The sequence below is a fragment of the Neofelis nebulosa genome, chromosome 12, assembly GCF_028018385.1.
Source record: "Neofelis nebulosa isolate mNeoNeb1 chromosome 12, mNeoNeb1.pri, whole genome shotgun sequence".
NCBI lineage: Eukaryota > Metazoa > Chordata > Mammalia > Carnivora > Felidae > Neofelis > Neofelis nebulosa.
Window position 1 is genome coordinate 28,078,716 of NC_080793.1, and position 17,794 is coordinate 28,096,509.

At 41.9% G+C, this 17,794-nt stretch overlaps 1 protein-coding gene across 3 annotated transcripts in view; it reads right to left on the reverse strand.

Moving 5' to 3' along the window:
- Positions 1–14,084, reverse strand: part of SLC44A1 (solute carrier family 44 member 1) — a 202,916-nt gene extending 188,832 nt beyond the window's left edge. For 2 of the 3 annotated variants that reach the window (XM_058694680.1, XM_058694679.1), the window contains exon 1: positions 13,858–14,042. In XM_058694680.1, the coding sequence (XP_058550663.1) occupies positions 13,858–13,893 (36 nt within the window). In that variant the 5' untranslated portion in view covers positions 13,894–14,042. Of the gene's footprint in view, positions 1–13,857 lie in introns of all 3 variants that reach the window. The other variant, XM_058694678.1, reaches the window with a different exon arrangement.
- Between the last annotated feature and the right edge of the window lie 3,710 nt (positions 14,085–17,794).

Sequence of the window (17,794 nt, forward strand, 5' to 3'; positions counted from 1 at the left end):
TTCTGGGTGGCTCAGTCAGTTGAGCGTCCAACTTTGGCTCAAGTCACGATCAAAGGTTCGTGGGTTCAAGCCCCGCATCCGGCTCTGTGCTGACAGGTTGCTCAGAGCCTGGAGCCTGCTTCCGGTTCTGTGTCTCCTTCTCACCTCTGTCCCTCCCCTGTTCATGCTCTGTCTCTCAAAAATAAATAAATGTTAAAAAAAAAAATAATTAAAAAAATCATCACCACAAAATAGAATTGCATTCACTTTTAAAATGAAAATATTAAAGTATTATTTGCAAACTTTCATAACTGAAATCTATTTCAACCACCAGTGTCTATCCCAAAATTTTTTTCTTGATGTACAAGTATGGTTAGTTTCAAAATATATTTAATATGCTAGACCTAGAAACTTGGTATCTTCAGAATTTTCATTCAATGCTTGATGTTTTTGGACTTGTCATGAAAATACAAAATCACATGCAAAATAGACTTGAAAAAACACCAGAGCCTAGCAAGCAAGGAATAAAACTCTTCAATATGCTGAGTTGTTAAGTACAATTTCGTTTAAAAAAAAATCCAACTTGTGCCCTGGTGGTGAAAATCTCTACCTTTGTAATTTGATCCTAATGTGCATACTAATCATTTGTGCTACAAAGTCAACTTCAACATGGCCATTTTCTTCACCCTTTCCTTTCTTAGTGCTCTCCAGAGCCTTGTTGGTACTCAGTATTAAATAATACCTGCCTCAATTACATTAACCCTTTTGGAGGCCATGGATCTCCAAAGACTGACTAAATAAACATATATTCTTTATTTAAAACTACATTCTCAAGAATCTGAGTTATGGGGGTGGGGGGAGCGTCTGGGCGACTCAGTCAGTTAAGTGTCCAACCCTTGACTTCGGCTCAGGTCATGAGCTCATGTTCGTGAGTTTGAACCCCACATTGGGCTCTGCCTTAACAGTGCAAAGCTTGCTTGGGATTCTTTCTCTCTCGCTTGCTCTCGCTCTCTCTCTGCCCCTCCCCTGCTCACACTCTCTCTCAAAATAAATAAACTTAAAAAAAAAAAAGGAATCTGAGTTCTGGGGAAAAGGACACCATTATAGTCACATTTAGTAAACTTACTGCCATGATAGTCCTTTCAGACTTACGATTTTAGAAGAAACTGTACAAGGGCCCAAGAGGAAATGCACAGCAGTTAAGGGTCCCTAGAGCCTGAGATTTATAACCACCACTTAACACAGACCACAGACTCTGCTCCAAACTGTCACCCCGGACCTCTAGTTTGGGGTGCATTGATTTAAAACCAACACCCTCCCCTACACACACACACACACACACACACACACACACACACTATTTTTTTTTCAATATATGAAATTTATTGTCAAATTGGTTTCCATACAACACCCAGTGCTCATTCCAAAAGATGCCCTCTTCAATACCCATCACCTACCCTCCCCTCCCTCCCACCCCCCATCAACCCTGAGTTTGTTCTCAGTTTTTAAGAGTCTCTTATGCTTTGGCTCTCTCTCCCACTCTAACCTTTTTTTCTTTTTTTTTTTTTCCCTTCCCCTCCCCCATGGGTTTCTGTTAAGTTTCTCAGGATCCACATAAGAGTGAAAACATACGGTATCTGTCTTTCTCTGTATGGCTTGTTTCACTTAGCATCACACTCTCCAGTTCCATCCACGTTGCTACAAAGGGCCATATTTCGTTCTTTCTCATTGCCACGTAGTACTCCATTGACACACACACAACTTTAAAGCAAGGGTAAACAGTACACGCAAACTCTGACTCTAGGTGACAGAAAAGTGGTGTCTGAGGTACATTTAAATACTATTCTAATGTAGTAGTCTTCAGTCCAGCAAAGGAAAAGGAAAGTAGTGCAGTAGGAAATGTACATGCTTTGAACTCCTACAGGTTTTACTCTTGGGGGAACTTGGGCAAACTGCCTATGCTTTCGTGGCTTCAGCTTTCTAATCTGTAAAATGGGGCTAACACTGGTACCCCTCTGAGAGTTGTGAGAATAAAATGAAATTTATTATGAGAGCAGATAGGGAATAAGCAGTCATTACTCATTCCCTAGTTGTCTGCCGTCCTTTTTCATGCCTTTTCCTTCCTCTCAGAGATCACCCATCCCAAAAGCATCTCTATGTATGCACATGACTTAAAGCATTATCTGAAATCCAGTTCTGGGTCTTCCATTGCCCATGGGAAATTGCTAGCTACATGGAGGTATCAAAACTCAGTTCACACAAAATTAAATTCATCTTTCCTTCCCCCACATACTACTCTCCATCTCTACTTGGGATGCCTATCAATTATAATACCCTTCTTCCATTACATGGCATTCTAAACTGGTTTTATGAGGGCATACCCAGATAAGTCAGGAAAGTCTATCCTATTTCAATTCTATAGTATCTCTTCTGCTTCCCGTTTGAGAAACACTGGTCCAAGTTAGTGAACAGCTTCCTGGGTGCCAGCTGTTTCCCTTTCTCCCAATTCAAGCACAGGCAAGACTGTCAGATTAATCTTCCTTAAGTCACGCTAAAAAACCCTCCATGGCTGCCTATTTCCTTCGCCTTCAGATATTAATGCCTTCCCTACATGTAACATCTCTTCTGTCTACTCTAGCCAGGTCTCCTTTCCATGCGGACATAGGACATGCAGTAAGTTAAAGGCTTCCTTGTCTTTCTGTTCAAGGTGTTCCTTTCATTGGAATGCCCCCCCACCTTTCTACTAAAATCTATCTACTCTCCCACTCTTTCTAAATCCCATTGTTCGGGGTACCTGGGTGGCTCAGTCGGTTAAGTGTCCGACTTTCGCTCAGGTCATGATCTTGTGATTTGTGAGTTCGAGCTCCACATCGGGCTCTGCGCTGACAGCTCGGAGCCTGAAGCCTGCTTTGGATTCTGTGCCTCCCTCTCTGCCCGTTCCCTGCTCGTGCTGTTTCTCTTTCTGTCTCAAAAAATAAGCAAACATACATACATACATACATACATACATACATACATAAATAAATAAATAAATAAATAAAATCCCATCCTTCAAGGCTAGATCCAGGGTCATTTCAGGAAGCTCTCTCAACCAACTAGTCCATTCTTTCTTGGTTTCCCAATTCCCTAAATTCCTAAGCACCCAATTTAGCCTCTCGTTATTATTGCTATTTATTTCACCCTTAGCACTCACCTTCCTGACACAATTTAAAATTTCTGAAAGTCAGGGTCACTTTTCCAAAACCCAAAGAGGATTCTTTTTAGGGGAGGCTTAATGGATACAAGGACATCTGCCAGATTTAGTTTCCATTAATATCATAATGTCTGAGATATTTTCACAGATTGTGCAATTTGCTATAAGCCTATGAGATAGGTTTTATTATCGTTCCCATTCTACATCTAGGAAAAGTGAGGCACCAAATGTTAAAGAATGTGGCCCAAATAACCCAGCTGGTGACAGAGCTGAGATTCAAACCCATGTCGTCTGGCTATGCGGTCCACACTCCACAATCAGTATAAGATGGTGTTCAATTCTATGGATTCTAACAGCCCTGTAGAGTAACACAACAGAAAGGATGTCTTACAAGGAAGGTAGAAGGCCACTTATACATTAAGGACGGGATCATTAAGGGCGGGATGGAAAATGAGACACATACAATAGTCTAAGTACAACTGAATTTTATACTAAAAAAGAAATTTTACACCAAAATTATTTTGCTTAAAATTAAACTCTTTTGCTATTATAAATAATGCTAAATGGAAAGATTCTTGCACATAGCATTTACTGTACGTTTAGATTGCTAAATAAGGGATGTCAACTGCCTTTTATGGCTTTTAATGTATGTCATCAAACAATGTCCCAAGAGAGTCATTCCAATTTATTCAGCGAATCAATAAAGTACACTTGAGTCAAAACCACATGAGCAATTAATATTGTTAACTTTTACCAAAGTTGCAGGTGTAAGAGTGTCTCTGTGCTTTCAGTTAATTTGATTATCAGCAAAATTGAACACATTTACATATTAGTTTACTATTTCCTCTTCTGTAAATGAGCTATTTGTTGCATTTTTTATGAGCTCTTTATATCATAGATATTCTAAAGAATGATGTGAATCTTCAGTTTTATTATTGTTTATACAAAAAAAAGAAAGAAATTAAACAGGAGGGGGAAAAAGAAAGAAAAAAAGATACTCTCTTTTTTTCCTTCTCTATCCTAGTATATCCCACTCAGTATTATGACTCCTTAAGTGCATCAGGGAGGGGTGAGAAGAATAGGAAGGAAAAAGAAAATTTTGGGGAAGATACACGAGTACCAAATAGAGATAAATACACACAGAAGTGAGAGGTTAGAAGAGGCAGAAAAGAAAATGAGAGCTACAGGGAAGAGGTTAAACTAACCCACAAGATTCTTTTGGGGATCACTAACTGTGAGAATATTAATTAGCTACTTAACCATGATCCCAACCTTAAATGGTCTTCTTTATCCTGAAGCTCAGAACAGGAAACAGGCAGTAGGGTGGGGGAAAGAGCTAGACGAAGACTTCCGTAGTGGCTTGAGCAGTATTACTGGGAGAACAGGAAGATAATTGTGTGACTTTCAGCTCTGAACTGTGAAAAGTCTTATAATGGAGCTTTAAGTAAAATGTTAGGAAACACTGCAGAGGTGTGACTTTATAGGCAGAAGAAAAATAGCAAAACTATGTAACAGGTACTATTGGCAGACTGTGGAGTCACCATCCCCACCCTCCTCACCGCTGTTGGCGTTCTAATTTTGTTCTGGTGTTGCCCCGCCCTCCACTGGACTCAGGGAAATCCTGGTTAGTCTAAGCCAATTACGGGGTTCTTTGCCTCTCCCTTACTAGAAATTGTCTAGGGATGAGTATGCGGCCCTCCGTAACTTCTACTAAAGGAAAACCCCTGGAAGTTGTCAGCTCAGCAAAAGAAGGCAGAAAGAGCCACATGCATCTTGGAATCCTGAGGGCAAATAGGTGAGAAGCGGTCATCCTTAAAATTATTAAAAAAAAAAAAAAAAAGCAAAGAAAAAACTCAGGTCCTTGGTGACATCATCAAGCCACTAAAGTAACCAACCCAGAAGCCACTGTACCTCTCACCTTATGTGAGATTAATCCTTTAATGTTTTAGCTATTTAGAGTTAAGGTTTCTTTATTTCTTACAGCTGAATCACTTTAAGAAGTTCATAATGAAAAATCTTACAGGATCATTATCATCATCACATGCTACAGAAAAAAGCAAACTTTTATACCTTCACTGCTACTTCAACATCTAGAAATAACCATCTATTTTCAATTTTTATTTGTTTGTTATTTTATTTTACATTATACAAATGTATCCAGAAATCAAACACTTACTGTTTAACAATTTCCAGTATATATGGCAACCTTAAAAATTAGACTAAAAATGGCTCTTTTTAATAAGATTTTTATTTTATTTTTTCTGAGAGATAGAAAGAGAGCATGAACAGAGGAGCGGCAGAGAGAGAAAGATCCAAGCAGGCTCCATGTTGTCAGTGCAGAGCCCAATGTGGGGCTCGACTCATGAACCATGAGATCATGGCCTGATCTCATGGAAACCAAGAGAGGGACACTTAAACCTACTGAGCCACCCAGGCACCCCACACTAAAAATGGTTTTTAAGAATTTCCTTACTAAATAAGTGTCTAAATAGTTGGTTGTAGGATGTTGTAGAGAACAGCTAAAAAGAGTAATATTATTTTCACACAAAAAATAAAGTCCAGTGGTTTATCAACTGTTTTTTGAGTAAATCCTATTACACAACTGATATGAAATCAAAGAGAGTCTATCAAAGGAAAAAAAAAAAAACTAAGGGGTGCCTGGGTGGCTCAGTTGGTTGAGCGTCCGACTTCAGCTCAGGTCATGATCTCACAGTTCCATGACTTCGAGCCCCGCATCGGGCTTTGTGCTGACAGCTCACAGCCTGAAGCGTGCTTCAGAGTCTGTGTCTCCCTCTCTCTCTGCTCCTCTCCCCTGGCACTCTGTCTCTCTCTTTCAAAAATAAATAAACATTAAAAAATAAAAATAAATAAAATAAGACCCCCCACCACCACTAACTATATTAAAAGATACTGAAAAATGCAAATTACCTTCAAAAATCACCTTTTGAAAAGAGTACCAAGTTTGATACAATGCATAAATTCAAAATTGGAGTATAGTGCTATGCTATATTCCAAATACATGAGAAAACAAAAAGTACTAAAAGGGAAAAAATATTACCGTGCCAGAAACTTCAACCATTTCCAGAGTGAATTCCCACAGTAGAAATAACAATGCCTCTCTAATGACTGAAGTTTTCACCAGTCCAAACACTTTTTCTTTACAACACTACACATAAAGTCCCATCCATTTGTGCCTGCTATAAAAACGTCAGCACTGTAAATCCAACTGTAAATCCATTATTTGAGTGGACCAGTCTTTTCCCATCCACCTTGACCTAGGAATTTGCACCACACCTCTGTAAGTCTGCTTGCTTCACACTTGAGATATACACCTGCAACAAACAAGCCGCTTAAGAATGTTGCTGAAGATGCTGAGAACCTTCTTTGAAAGTATTTAACCCGTTAAAAAATTTTTTTGTATTGAATTTTAAAACATCAGAATTACTAAGGTAGGAGTTCATCCACATCCATCCATGGAAGGAAAGAAAACGTTTGTTAATTTGTTCAAACATTCCCTGAGCACCTATCATGTACCAGGGACCAGCCTAGCATAGAGAATAACAGCAATGAACAAAACAGACATGGTCCTGCTCTTTGTCAGCTCAGTCTAGACCAGGGGTCAGCAAACATTTTCTGTAAAAGGCCACAGCGTAAATATTTACACTTGTGGGCCAGAAAGTCTCTGTCACAACTAACTACTCAAGCTTGCCATAGCATGAAGGCAGCCACAGACAATATATAAACAAATAAACGGGATCATGTCCAAAAAAACTTTGGGACAGGGGCACCTGAGTGGCCAAGTTGGTTAAGTTTCTGACTCTTGGTTTTGGCTCAGGTCATGATCTCATGGCTTCATGGGTTCAAGCCCCACATTGGGCTCTAATGTTGGCGGCACAGAGCCTGCCTGGGATTCTCTCTCTCCCTGCACCCACCCACCCCCCCGCCCACTCATGCTATGCTGTCTCTGTATCTCTCAAAATAAGTAAATAAACTTAAAAAAAAAAAACAAACAGCTTTGTGGACAATTAAAAGTCAAGTTTCATACAACTTTTACTAAATAAATTTATCATGCATTGACCTTTTTTATTAAATATATATTATACATATTTGCATATATATGCATAAATACATACACACACTATTTTCAGCATTCTTAGCTTGCAAGCCATATAAAAACAGGTAGTTGGCCCAATTTGGTCCATGGACTATAGTTTTGCCAATGGACCAGACAATATCAACTGTATAATTATTTATTGCTTTAAGCACTCAAAGGGAAAATACATAAGGCTATGAGAATTTAATAAGGAGACATAGCATGGTTTGAAGCATCAAGGGAGCATTTTCCAAAGAACTGAACTGACTTTAAGGCTGGAAATTTAAAGGATGAGTAGTAGCCCACCAAAGGCCAGGGAGAAAACGGTCTTCCAGACAAGTGAATAGCAGGTGGAAAAAGTCCTAAAAGGAGAAGGAATACAATCTACTGAAGAATCTGTGAGATTGGACCACAAAGAATAAGGAGAAACATGGCAGGAGAGCACAACGACACAGGAGAGACGGAGACCAGCCCACAAAGACTTTGTTGGCTAAGGTCAGAGATTCCGGCCTTTGTCCTAAAACCAACTGGAAACCATTAAAGAAAGGGTTTCAAGTAGCTTTGTGTCCCTTTTCAAGGGACACAATCAGCTTTGGATTTTTTAAAGATCACTAAGACTGAAATATGGAGAAAAATTTGAAGGGAGCATGAATAATACATGGAGATCCAGGAGAGAGTTTCTGGCCAGAGATGACGGAGGCTTAGACTGTGGTGGTGGCGATAGAATTTAGAAGGTAAAATAAGCAAAATGTGGTCACAAGATACAGAAGAATGACAGGTGGGCTCCTGCACGTCTCAGGTTTCCAGTTTCCACACCAGGATACTAGTATCATTCAGTGAACCAGAGATACTGAAAAAGACATGTGTATGTGTGCAAATTTTGAGTTCAGTTTCTGACATGCTGAGTTTGAGTTGCTTGTAAGATATTCTAGTGGAAATGCTAAGTAGTCCGTTGGATATTAGGATCAGAGGCCAGGACAGAGTTTCTTCCAATTGAGTAATTCAGTTTGGGAATTGTCAGCATACAGATTGTAACTGAAACCAAAAGAGGAGATGCAGTTACCTAAAGAAAGGGTATGTTCGCAGTGGTTTTCAACCTCGGCAGCACAGGAGAATTATCAGAGGAACTTTTAAAATTTTTGGTGCCCAGGCAGTGACCTTGAACCAATGAAATCAGAATCTCTGGGAGTAGGACCCAGGCATCACTGTTTTTTAAAGTTCTCTAAGCGTTTCCAATGTACAGCTAAGGTTGCAAAGATAAGACTTAAAACATTAAGAATTAACTATACTACAGAAAGATCAAGAGATTAAGAGACTAGTTTCTAGTCCCAACTACCTCATAATGGATTTCTCTGACCTCAGAGTACTTCATAGCTCTAAATTATAGTTTAGCTCAACAGGAAAGTGAGATAATAGCACTGGTTTATCTCTACTATCCCCCAAAGTCCCAAAAATCGGGGCCAAAGTTACAAAATGGAAATATTTCTTTCTTCTTCGAAGGTAGGAGAGGAAGGGTAGAGGGATATCTAGAAAAATAGCTATTAACCAATCACCAGTAGAATATACAATGTGTTGTTATAAATATCCTCCCAAGCCAATAACACTTCTAAATGATAGGATTAACACATCAAATAGTATTTGATAGTATTTGTTAAGTCTGAGAACATTCTAGCTAGACTAGTTTTGCTATATTATATGATGTTGTTCCACAGACAGGAACAGCAGGAAGTTCAAAATGGTGGCATGAATTCAACTTGGAAATTCCTTAATTCAAAATTTTATTGAGTGGATCTTTTTTAAAGATAGAGTGAGCTGCAATTTAAGATTTAGGAAGCGTGCATGTGAAAACTGAGAAACACAGGATTGCAATCCAGAAGACCAGGGTTAAAGTTTGGATCTGTTGCTCAGGAGCTCTGACTTCAACCAAGGTTTCCTAAACTCCAAGTCTCAATTTCCTTAGCTGTAAAATGAAAGTACAGTCAACTTCAGAATTACCATAGAAATTAAAACTTGAAAATGGCTGTGGAAAATAGCTATACAAAAAGCATTACCATTTTTACAGTATTTTCCGATTCTGACATTCTTTGGTTTACATATTTTGAAGAGTGGATCTCCTATACTAACAGCATAGTTAGTAAAGAAGAAGAAAAAGAAGAAGAAGAAAGAAGAAGAAAAAACTGTCCTCATGCCATGATTTTTTTTTTTTTCTTTTGAGAGCGAGAGAGAGAGCATGAGCAGGGGAGGGGCAGAAAGAGGAGGGAGAGAGAATTCCAAGCAGGCTCCACACTGTCAGCATAGAGCCTGATGCGGGTCTCCAATTCACCAACAGTGAGATCATGACCTGAGCCAAAACCAAGAATTGGCCGCTTAACCGACTGAGCCACCCAGGTGCCCCCCATGCCATGACTTTTTTTTTTTTCATCCCGGTCAGACCAAGTCTGCTTTGCTGGACATATTTTAATGGAACTTAATTTCTGTTGGGAAATCCCACTACACTCTTCAAATGCCATTTTTACCATCTGACTTTAAATTCCACAAAGCAGACAGAAACTACAGGGTTATTAAAATCTGTTAAGGAACAGTTAACATACTCAAAAGTTAACCAGTGTTAGTGAAGCACTTGACTGTTTTTCATCACTCCCCAGACAAGATTTAAGAGTTAGAGAAAGACAGTTAAATTTATAGCTCTCTATTTGAGGACCATGGAACACGACAGTAGACAAGTACAATTCCTCCTCAAGTCAGACAAGGGGTGGTTTGTTCAACCAGAAAGATTCTCCTCCATCCTTCTCACAATTCCTAAGGTTAGAACCAAAGGACACAGAACTTCAGAGCACTTGCAAAATCTCCTGGCCTCCGAAGCACTGCTGTGAGAAATAATGATCTAGCCATTAACGACAAAGACTTACAGCAATTTGCTAAGTAATCTTTGGAAAGCCTGCTTCATTCAAACTGGTTTGTCAATGGGAAAGAACATTTCATAAATCTGAAGATTTACAAGTGAACTTTGAAGTTTAACATTACAAGAATAGAAATTATGTCAGGTTATAACAGAACAAACGAATTATGGAGAGTTGGGAATAAATTTTAAGAGTCTTAGGGAAGATTAGTGCTTATAAAAAGAAACTCAAGACTATCTCACTTTTATGTTCCCTTCAAAGAGATTTTTAGGCAAAGGCTATCAGGGGTTGGCTTGTTTTGAGCAGTTTCTAATATCTGCAAATAAGTTGTAGTGGTCACTAATAAAAATTGTAATTAAGAGTTCTATAAGTCCTTGACTCGGTACATATTCTTAAGATTCTTAGATGTACGTACCTAATACAGCACAAATTATTTTGCCAATAATTTGCTCCTTCAGCAATGAAATGTAAGTTAGTATAGAATGTGACACTTCTTTGATCTAAATCCTAAAACAGGATAATTGTTTCGATGGCAAATTATGATATCCAGACACTGACAAGAAAATGGAAATAACACCAGGACAGATTACAAGAGATGAAACAGTTGGGAAGACCATAAACTCTTTTATGAGAGTCTACAACATAGCAAGGGACTATGAGGAAAAATAAATTACATTTCAAAAGCGAATCCCTACTACAAAAAGGAAACACACTATATTTACATTGATAAAACCTGCCAGGGCTTTAAAATTGCTGACGATACCACTGAGAAAAGCTAAGCTGAACCGCAGAGTACCCCGAAGCACGTTGTTTTGATGTGCTATGCAGGTTATCATTAGAGTTTGCAGACAAGCTTTTTAAAGATGTTACAGCCACTGCTCCAACTAAAATATAGGCACTGAGCAGAGCACCAGGAGAAAAGGAAAAGCCTGCTCAATTTTGCAAACTGATGGTACCATTGATAGAGTAGGAAGGAATGTAGGAAAGGCAGGTCAATTTTAACTTAAACAGTTTAAATTTGAGCTTCAAAGAGGATGGCTTGGTGGAATCAGTCAACCAGCCCAAGGAAGTCAAACAGCACATGGGTCAGGGCTGGACTCATATTTAATGTTACTTGCCAGCCAGATGTTCAAATGTGTGTAGATACATTCTGTTTATTGACTACTGCTAAGCAACTATTCTGTACAAGGTATGGTGAGGCACTGCAATGGATACAAAGATGGAGAAAACAAAACAAAAGCAGTTCCTATACTCAAGAAGCTTACAATCCAGTAGAAAGGATGAAAGAAACACATTCTGCCTAAAAATACAATCAATCGAGGCCTCTAACACAGGTTCAAAGTGATGTGAAGTTGCATCCCTGTTTTGTTTCAACACAACATAGACAGACATGATATTATTCTAAAACCGAGGATACTCCTGAAAGGGGCATTAAAATGCCAGCAGATTGGTAACATTTCACAAATGAAGAACAATGCCAAAATATCAAATTAAAAAAAAAAAATGACAAGCTCTTTGGCACAAAACCTGCTCCTCAATGCTCCACTGAACACTACAAGTCCCTAAAGCTGAACTTAAAGGCATGTGACAGCTGCCAATTGGTTATAGGAATCTACAGGAAAAAAAAAAAAAAAATGCACCCCTCAGGGTGCATGACATACATCTTGTCTGTAGAACATGGCATGAAGGAAGCAGTGGCTGCAAGAGGAAGAAACAGCAAAGAAAATGCATGTGACAGACAGCACTCCGAAAAGTAAGATGTGGAGCTAGCCAAATTCAAGACCTGTGATTAAAGCAGAGTTTTGGTCCAGCATCCATCCCTCCCAATTTTAACTGCTCAAGCCATCCATAAACTATCAATAATTTCCTGTCTTTAAAGGCATTTCACCACCAAAAGAAGATGTAAAGTAACCCAGTGCTTAAAAGAAAACAGTATGAAAACACCTTTTTTGGCGAAAATAATATGTAAGTAAATGTTAAATGAATAGCACTCAACTAGATTCCCCCCTCCCCCAAAACTCCCTAACCAGTTGAAAGGTATTGTGTAATCCCACATCTTTAACTGTTAATATGAAAACCCTGGTTTATCGACCGCTCCTTCCTAACATCACTACATGTAGTTTTGTTATTCCAAATGAATGGGAAGGTTTAACTAACTAAACCAATCAGCCTGACCACGATCCTGGGCGGGTGGTGAGGGTGGAAAAAACATGGGTAAGCAAACACTCCAAAAAAGAACTGGACAAATAGGTTGGATACTTGATAAAACATAAATGTCCTCCATTCATCTGCAAATCTAGTCATTTTCTAACAGATCTCAGATTTTCAGAACAAGTATGCAGGTTATTTAAAACTGAGTTATATATAGTCATTTAGCAGCAGCAAAACACTTCTGGCATTACCACAGATGCTAGATCTCTGGAGGAATTTTTTTTTTCCAAACTAGCATTTTTCTTCACCAAAAACCAACCAGCCTTTATTTCTAAAAACAAGAGCCCTTGTCTCCCCCAAAACAAACAAATCAAAGACCACAGTTAAATTCTACGCTAATGAAACTGTGAGATTACATCCCATGCATTGTCAGAGCCTATTTTTCATACACCACCACCAGACAGTTTGATGCAGTATTCCTGATTGCTTTTTATCGTATTTGTAAATACACTCACTAATCCACTAAATTAGGTAATTTACAAACAGGTCCTCTCAGTTATTAGTGGCCAGCAGTCAAGTTCTATTACATTTGATCCTTATACAGTTGTCTAAACATTTCCATCCAGGTTAAGGGCTCGGATCGGCAAAGGGAGAGGGAGGTTAGCGAAATTTGGATGGGGGCAGGGTAGACGCTGGGAGAAATCTCTGCATCTCAGCCCTCAGCGACAACATTCAGCCAGTGCCCACAGAAAAACTAAATTCGGCACCTCTTCCTGTTACACTGGCAACAAAGAGGGAGTTTCCGTAACGCTCCCGTCACCCACCAGGTGCCCAATCTCCTTCCCAGCCTAGTCTCAGCGCTCCCGCAGGGGCCTCGGTGTGCGGAGAGGCCGCGGTGCCCGGGGTCAAGGCACAAAGGGGGGATGGGGTGCAAGGCGAGCGGGTTGGATCTGGGACGTGGGCCGTGTAAGGGCTCCCGGACTCGCTTAAAACAGTTGAACCTGGTGTCGGGGGCGGCGGGCAAGAGAAAGGGACAGAATACCTAATGGAGCAGAAACTGGAAAGGGGTGAAGAAGGGTGAAGAGCCCGTGCTGGAGGTACTCCGCCACGGAGCACAGAAAACAGCCGGTGGATGGGCAAAGGGGAGACTCCAAGGAGATGGGAAGAGAGGCGCAAGGCCCAGAAGACGAGGGAACCGGGTGCCACCTGGGGCAGAGAGGAGGCGCCTGTGTTGCTTCTACCTGCAGGCGGGCGGGACGGGCCGCTCAGGTGTGACTGGGAAGAGGAGGCCAAGTCGGAGACGCGCCAGGGAGAGAGCTGGGGGGCTTACTAGGGGCCGCGCAGAGGTGGCTGCGAGACGACAGCCGCGGAGCCAGCGCGGGGGCACCTGCGGGACAGGCGCAAGGGAGAGGCGGGGGCGGGGGTCTCCGGAGTGCAGGGTGGGCTGAGGGAGGCTCTCGGGCGGCGGGATGCAGCAGGCACCAGCTGCGCGGCGCGGGGGAGGCATCCGGGCGGGCGGCCGGGAGGAGGGAGCCCCTCACCTGCGCGGCGGAGGAGGCGGAGCTGCAGCAGCCCATGGCGGGGCCGGAGGAGCCCGGAGGCGGCGCCGGGCGCGCAGCTACGCCCCGGAGCCCCTCGGCATGCGAGCCGGCGGGCGCCCGGGGAGGGCGCGGCCTGGCCCCGCACGGCTCGGCGGCGGCGGCGGCGGCTCGGGTGGCGGCGGGTACTCAGGAGGCGGCGCGGCTCGGGGCGGGCGCCGGCCACATCCCACGGCGGCGGCGGCGGCGGCGGCTGCGCGGCTCCTGCTCCGCTCCTGCTGCTGCAGCTGCTCCCCAGTGGAAAGGGGCGGGCGGCGGCGGCGGCGCCTCCCCCTGTCCCCCGCCTCCCGCCTCCCGCGCCCAGTCCCTCTCCCGCTCCCTCTCCCGGGCCGCCGCCTCCTCAGCGCCTCGCGCGTCTCCCATCAGACTCCCCGCCCCCAGTGCAGCGCCGAGCCGGCAGCCGGGCGGCGGCGGCCAAAACGAGGCCGGGCCCTTCGGCCCGAGTCGGAGCCTGCGCAGTGCCGAGCCTATTTAGCGGTGGCACCGAGGCACAGCGCTGCCTCGGAACAAGAGGTCGCTCGGGGTTGAGGCTCGCAGGGGCTGAGCAGGCTCGCCGCTGAAATGGGGCCGGATTGCTTCCGGACGTGGGAGGCACGGGCGAGGCATGAGGAGTTGCTCGCTGTCCCCACTGGACGCGCCACCCGAAGACCGTAAAGGCATCTCACTGCCCGCACGGTTGCTTTTTAGCCAGAGGAAAGTGTACACAATAAACCTTCCCAGGAGAAGGAGTGAGTGATAGAAAACGGGAGAAACAAGCATCTGTTGCTACTGGCCCCATTTTGCTGATGAAACTGAACCTTGAAGGAAACAGCCTAATGAAATGCACCCCGAGTCGAAATTTTTATGAAGAGCCCAAAATAGGAAAAAGGCAACAAGTTCGCCAGGTCTCTCAGTACATAGCCATATTGGATCTGAACTAAACTTTCTCACACAGGATAGTCCACAAAAAACAATAAACGAGTATTAAGTCATTCATATTAAAAATATTTACTGAGGACATAATAAGTTCCAGTCACTTAACAGACACTGGGAATAAAGATAGTTTCTGCTCTCTTACAAGTCCCTGTGGCTAAATTAATACACTGTAGTGTATCACCAAGTTAGAGTAGGCGTGGTCACTATCTTTAAGAAATTTACAACCCTGAGAGTCCTTGGGAAATAGTGTCAGATGAGAACGAACCGTTAAGAGCGGGTAGTAATAAGGGTACCTGGCAGGCTCAGTCAGTAGAACATGCAACTCTTGATCTTGGGGTCTTTTGAGTTCAAGTCCCAGGTTGTGTGTAGAGTTCACTTAAAAAAAAAAAAAAAAAAAAAAGGTGAAAAGAGGCAAGTGAAAATGTGGCAGGAATAAAACGTAAAGATCAGGTTTAATATTAAGAAAACCAAGTACCAGATGCCTTTTACATGTTTCATTTCATCCTCACAGACAGAATCAGAAAAGAAAAAAAAAAAAGTTGATTGCAAAGATGTACAGGAATGAGACTCTAGAAGGCCTGGCACGAATGAGAGACAGCAAATTTGAGAGATTACTCGAAGTCTAAGGGGAAAGAAACAGCACAGAAGTAAGCTGACCTTATGTGCATTGAAAGCAACGGAAAGTCAAAATAGGAACCTGGACACAGCTAAAGAAAAGGCCAGAGAAGAATTTCTGGTTGGTGTATTCCAATACTATTTCCTAGGTCTGTGACCGTGGATGAATCACCTTTCTAAACCTCTCTAATCTTCTGTGAAATGTTGATGATAAGATGACCAGGAAGTGTTGTTATCTAGATTAGATAAGAAACAGCTAGAAAGTGGAGCCACACTCAACCAGTACTGCTTGAGATCATCAAATACTTCCTTGACATTCTACCTTTGTTCTCTACCAATTTGATCAGAGGGTGCACCTTACTGCCAGGCTGGTGAATCCTAAGTGTGTTACCAGTAACCATCAGGCCATTATATAGAAGTAGAAAAAATAAAACTTTAAAGGCACTAGTCCCAATTCTGATTATAAACTTCGCAATTAGATTGTAAACTCCCTGAGAACAAGGGAAAGGGTTTTCTCTTTTGTATTTCCCTCAGCTCTCTCAAATGTTTGTTGAATTATTCAATGCAGCCAGGAATAAAAAACCTTCCCTTGAGATTTTCCCTCAAAGCCTCAGAGTACATCTTGTTTTTAACTGAGGGAGGAGGCTGAAAGTAAAATTACAGTCTTAAACAAGAAGCCATCTGTCTTCCTTCTTTATAATCAAGGAAAGGGGAGTTGTTTCTCTTAGCAGAGTCAATATGGGAGCATTTCTCTCAGATTATAAAAATCTTTTTGGCTAGTGTAGTTATTCCATGTAGTAGCTAGTGCTTATTTTGTAATTAGAGCTGCAGAACAGATAAATACGTAACAGACCGTGGCAGTGCTTCAGAAAAAAATGTATTTCACTTTCTTGGAGGTCTCTTTCCTAGATATGGATGATGGGTGAATATAATTGAAAGGGAGTACATTCCTTTGTGCTTGACTGATATGAACTCGTTTTCCCTTTAAGGGTTAATGGAACTAGGAGTTCTAGGGTTCTGCAAGGTGCTTTGTAAACATACTAATTATGTATGTATGCACCATATATGCATATGAATGTGATGTTTTAAAATTATACCTCGTCATTAGCATAAGAGAAACTAACGGCTCCTGAATTGATATTCTGTACCTTCTAAGGAGAATCTCTTTCCCATCGCCTTCACCCCTAAAGAAGCCCCATAAAAAGAATGATTTAGAGGGGGGGCAAATTGCTGTTCCTTTTCACTTTCTCATAAACAAGCACGTTCAGCATTCAATGAAATTAAGCTACAGAAAACTCAGAAATCGCGAAAGGTCTTTTTTTTTTCTTGCCAGTGATCAAGGTACTGATCTCACCGCCATGAGGTGTCATCAAGGCAAGCCACTTGGGAAGGGGTTAGTTTGTTTTTCTTTTGGGAAGAGTGGAGTTTTTTTTTTTTTTCAACTTATGTAAGAACAGCATCTGCACTAACCAGGATAAAATTATAAGGTCTATCAATCTTGGTGCTGCAGGGTAAAAGCAGATCACTAGCTGAGCCAGCCAGAAATGCTTCCCAGTGGTCTAGTATTGCATAATTGGCCGTGTGAATTCCAGGGTTTCCAGTTTCAGATGGAGGGCTTGGTGCTGGTCACTCACAGAAGGAGAACACTGAACTAATGGTCTTTCCAAAGATTTTAATAATGGCTGACTCATTGTTCACATGATTACAGGTTTGGGGGTAACAAATATAAATGCATCGATATATGTGTATGCCTGTAAACTGCTCAGAATCGTCCTCTAATTTAAAAAAGGGGCGGGGAGCATTTGGTGCTTTTGGCTGTGTTATTTACATTTTAGCACCTACTGTGTTCACAGCCATATCCCACAAGAGCACATTTGCTTCAGCAGAGCCCCAGCCTCCAGATCTGCCTCACAACCTCCTCCTGAAAGCACGGGCATATCACCCCTGGGAAATACTCCAGAAGCAAAAACTAATTGTAACCAAGGGCTGTAACTGTTCATTCATTACCAGAAAGGCAAGAGCAAGTCTCTATTTGGGAAGATGGAAATGTATCTCAACCTCCCAGTTAAGCCTTGAAGTTAGAAAGCCCTGAAAAGAGCTTCCCTGAACTCAGGCGTGTGACAGAAAAAGACAACGTTGTTCCCAGCAAGACTCTGACAATTATAAATCCTTAGTCCTGCAACTTTTTTCTACCCATACTTGTAAGTTAATGTCTCTCCAGTGTTAATAACTCTGTCTTTTATTTACGGTTTCAATTGGATTTGCGTTGCGATATCAGACACTTTATAAGTTCTCTAAAAACACTTGCTGTGAACTGGCATTTGGAGGGAGGGGTAGCATTTCCCCTATC